The sequence below is a fragment of the Eucalyptus grandis genome, chromosome 5, assembly GCF_016545825.1.
Source record: "Eucalyptus grandis isolate ANBG69807.140 chromosome 5, ASM1654582v1, whole genome shotgun sequence".
NCBI classification, from domain to species: domain Eukaryota; kingdom Viridiplantae; phylum Streptophyta; class Magnoliopsida; order Myrtales; family Myrtaceae; genus Eucalyptus; species Eucalyptus grandis.
Window position 1 is genome coordinate 11,696,710 of NC_052616.1, and position 2,871 is coordinate 11,699,580.

Below are 2,871 nucleotides of genomic sequence, written 5' to 3' on the forward strand. Positions count from 1 at the left end.
CTTCATGAATTTTATTTTCCTAGCTTTTCTATTCAGTATTATTATTTTTTCGCTTGTGCATGCCTATTTCTCTTCCTCATTTACTGCCACCCAGTCTCCAGCACCATACTCATTGCAACTCAATGACCGGCAAACATGAAAATGATATGAGACATAGTAATTATACATAATCATATATAAAAAGAAATGGATGAAAGATATTTCCAATCGTATGAAAGCCCCATACACTTTAAAACTATGAGTTTAAAAGCTATGAGCATTGTAAACAAAAAAAAAAAAAAAAATCCAAACATATTCAATGCGACCTCCACAGAATATTTCTATATATCTTTATTTCTTATTCCGTGGACCACCAGAAAACGATAAGAAAACGCTATTATCAATCCCGAAGTTCAAGAACCATATCCAAGAAACGATTATTCTCCCAACTATATAAGTATATCATCCTTAAAACTGCATCCCACGGGTAAGGTCGTTACACTATTAGGCCAATGAATTCGACGATGAGCGCATTCTGCTCCTCTCTAGCCCGGGCGATCTCCACTCGAATTTCCCGCGCTCTCGCTTGCGTCGCTGCCATGCGGGCTTCCGGGCGATTGATATTCCCAGCCTGCCTACGGCGCAAAAAGGAATTCACAAACAGAATGATTTCATCGAGGTCCCAGTTGAGACGCCTTATCCTCCTTTGGACTGCCTCAAGCTCCTCAAAAATTTGCTCAATCCTTGACATTTTCTCTCCCTCTCTCGGTCTCTCTTAGTGTTTTCCTAGTTCAAGATAAGAAGGCAGAAGCAAGAATCAGTTTGAGATGGTTAACAGGAACTTGCCCCAGAACTTCGAGAATGGACCTTATTTATACTTGCGGTCACTTAAATGATTACGGGAAACTTTAAAACCAATAAAAAAAATAAAACATTATTCCACTAGAAATATTACGTTATATTTGTTGCATAGTTTACCGACTACGTATTTAGCCAACTAGAAAAGGAAAACATTATTCTACTCGAAATTTCGTGAAGGGACCTTATTTAGAGAGAGCTGTGATGAGCACTACAATTAGATGGACATAAATCCTGTGGGAGACGTTTAATGGGGAAGATGCGCGTCCCCTGTTCGAAGAATGCTCCACTCACCATTTTCAGACTGCTGTAATTTTAGAGCGGGCCTTCTTATTCCGGAGTAGATGTTGAAAATTAAGAGAGAAACCGACCAACTCAGAAGTCGCATTTTTTGGGTCTTTTGTATGCTGGATTGGGGTTTCTGAGAGTGTATTTATGTGATTTTCTTTTTTCTTTGGTGGAATGGATTCATGTGATTGAGGAGCAAAGTTCTGGAGAGAAGAACAGAGAATTAGCTGAGAAAACCCTCAAGAAATTATATTCTTTTTTCTTTTTCGAGCTGCAACCCTCGTGTAGAATTTTTCTCGACGATGGTTCATGTCAGGTTCGCTTTGGACCTTCTGAACGCCCCAATCCCATGTTAAAGCTGAAATTTGGTCGACGTGGGAAGTCGAGAGGTTATATTCATTTGCCTTTTTTTCTGAGATGCAACCTTCTTGTTTGATTTTTATCGACTATGGTTCATGTCATATTCGCTTTGGACCTTCAAAAGGATAAATCTTTAGGTTACACGTCAAGTATGCTATTAAGGTCGGGACATGGTTAGAAAAGGGAAAAATCAAATCAAATCAAATCAAAAACCCGCATTGAAGAACCCATCCCCACCTATATATACATCTCGCATTTATTAAATCAACGCTCTTGATAAGTTTGCGTGTGAAAGTTCATCCCCATTTATACACCTTGCATTTATTAAATCAACTCTTTGATTATGTCTTCACGTTAACTTTGACAGCACTATCAAGGGGCAAACGTTTCAAATATAATCAGTGGCATCTTCTCCCCGTTTGCTTTTTGGGTTGAGGGTTGCTTAAATAAGGAGCATCGGATGTTCTTTGGGAGCCCCGCGTAGCTCAATGTAGAAAGTGTGATGCCAGATCTTTTCCATATTGTCCCAATTGCTGTCAATTCCACTCTCTATAGGGTACTTCAAAGTAAGTCTGCCCCTTTTAGATTGGGCCTTAGCTCCAACATAAGCAACCCTGTGGCCCATACTAACCATGTCAGCGGGGTGCCTCGATCGACCAACCATACTGGGGAAGACAACCCTTGGAACATCATCTCTAGCAAAACCAACCTGTCAAATTCAGCACAGATACCACCATGCACTTGAGGAAAGCCCATAGCAATGGACTGGTGCACCGATATTCTCACCTTGACCATGCCAAATCCATTATCAACAATGAGAGGCCGAACGTCTTCAGCGTCTGCCATCTCCTTATGCTAATCAAAGGAAAAACTCTACATGATTAATACAGGTAAATATCAATGTCCAAGTAAGATCCACGTTGGTAAGTTCTAATGGATCCATGGTTACGTTTTATCATAGAAATACTTGGGGGATAATATTTAGCTGTATAATGAACTACACTGAACGATCCAACAAAGCTAATTGAATAGAGCTTTTGTGGAGATATCAAGATAAATCAAGAGATCTAAGCCCAAAACCAAGGACAAAGATACATTCAGTAGCTTTTTAATTTCAGAAAAATTAAAGCCCTAAGGATATATTTTCAATTATGCAGGCTCCATCCCTCACTATCCAACAACAAAACAATGAAATGCTAATTCCAAATAATACATTGGCCAGGAAAAAGAAAATCAATAATTTTTGAAGAAATCCTTTAACTACCATAACAATACGGGAAAAAGGATATCAGAGAGTGACGAGAATCTTAAAGATATTTACAGACTTTTCAACCCATTACGGTCGTCGAGTTCAACAATCATGCTTAATTGTTGATCTCGCTTTAA

At 39.1% G+C, this 2,871-nt stretch overlaps 1 protein-coding gene across 1 annotated transcript; it reads right to left on the reverse strand.

Annotated features, from left to right (window-relative positions):
- Positions 1-1,927: 1,927 nt before the first annotated feature.
- On the reverse strand, positions 1,928-2,331 carry LOC104446209 (actin-2-like). Its single transcript, XM_039312672.1, has 2 exons — positions 2,272-2,331; positions 1,928-2,194 (listed from the first exon to the last, which is right to left on the reverse strand). Exons 1-2 carry the CDS (start codon positions 2,329-2,331, stop codon positions 1,928-1,930), a joined length of 327 nt encoding a protein of 108 aa, XP_039168606.1.
- Between the last annotated feature and the right edge of the window lie 540 nt (positions 2,332-2,871).

Bases quoted from the DNA above. Each gene is read 5' to 3' on its own strand.
- LOC104446209 (XM_039312672.1), bottom strand. From the start codon at position 2,331: ATGGCAGACGCTGAAGACGTTCGGCCTCTCATTGTTGATAATGGATTT. The intron at 2,195-2,271 runs GTGAGAATATCG...TGAATTTGACAG, and splicing joins ATGGATTTGGCATGGTCAAG to GTTGGTTTTGCTAGAGATGA.